General features: G+C 53.2%; 1 protein-coding gene across 1 annotated transcript in view; it reads left to right on the plus strand.

The window, feature by feature from the left end:
* Positions 1-235, plus strand: part of EMH_0012920 (uncharacterized protein) — a gene marked incomplete at both ends in the record, with an annotated part of 11,035 nt that extends 10,800 nt beyond the window's left edge. Inside the window, one exon of the mRNA XM_013499668.1 lies at positions 121-235. Coding sequence (XP_013355122.1) covers positions 121-235 — 115 coding nt within the window. The remainder of the gene's footprint in view (positions 1-120) is intronic.
* Positions 236-265: the final 30 nt, after the last annotated feature.

Consider the following 265-nt stretch of genomic DNA (forward strand, 5'->3'; position numbering starts at 1 on the left):
CACTCCAGTCTGAAAACCCTAAACTTTACACCCCTGACGACGGCTCTACCCTGTTTAGTTTGCCTGCTCTAGGGTCTAGGGTTTAGGGTTTAGGGTTTAGGGTTTAGGGTTTACGCGCAGGCTAGAGAGGTGGGCTTGTGGTTCTCTTCCTGCTGAGGTTTACCAGCAGGCGACAGCTTACCGCCTCGCAACCACCTGGAAGTTGCTGCAGGTCCGGCGAGGGTTTAGGGTTTAGGGTTTAGGGTTTAGGGTTTAGGGTTTAGGG

This window comes from Eimeria mitis, genomic scaffold, assembly GCF_000499745.2.
Source record: "Eimeria mitis Houghton genomic scaffold, Emh_scaff454, whole genome shotgun sequence".
NCBI classification, from domain to species: Eukaryota; Apicomplexa; class Conoidasida; order Eucoccidiorida; family Eimeriidae; genus Eimeria; species Eimeria mitis.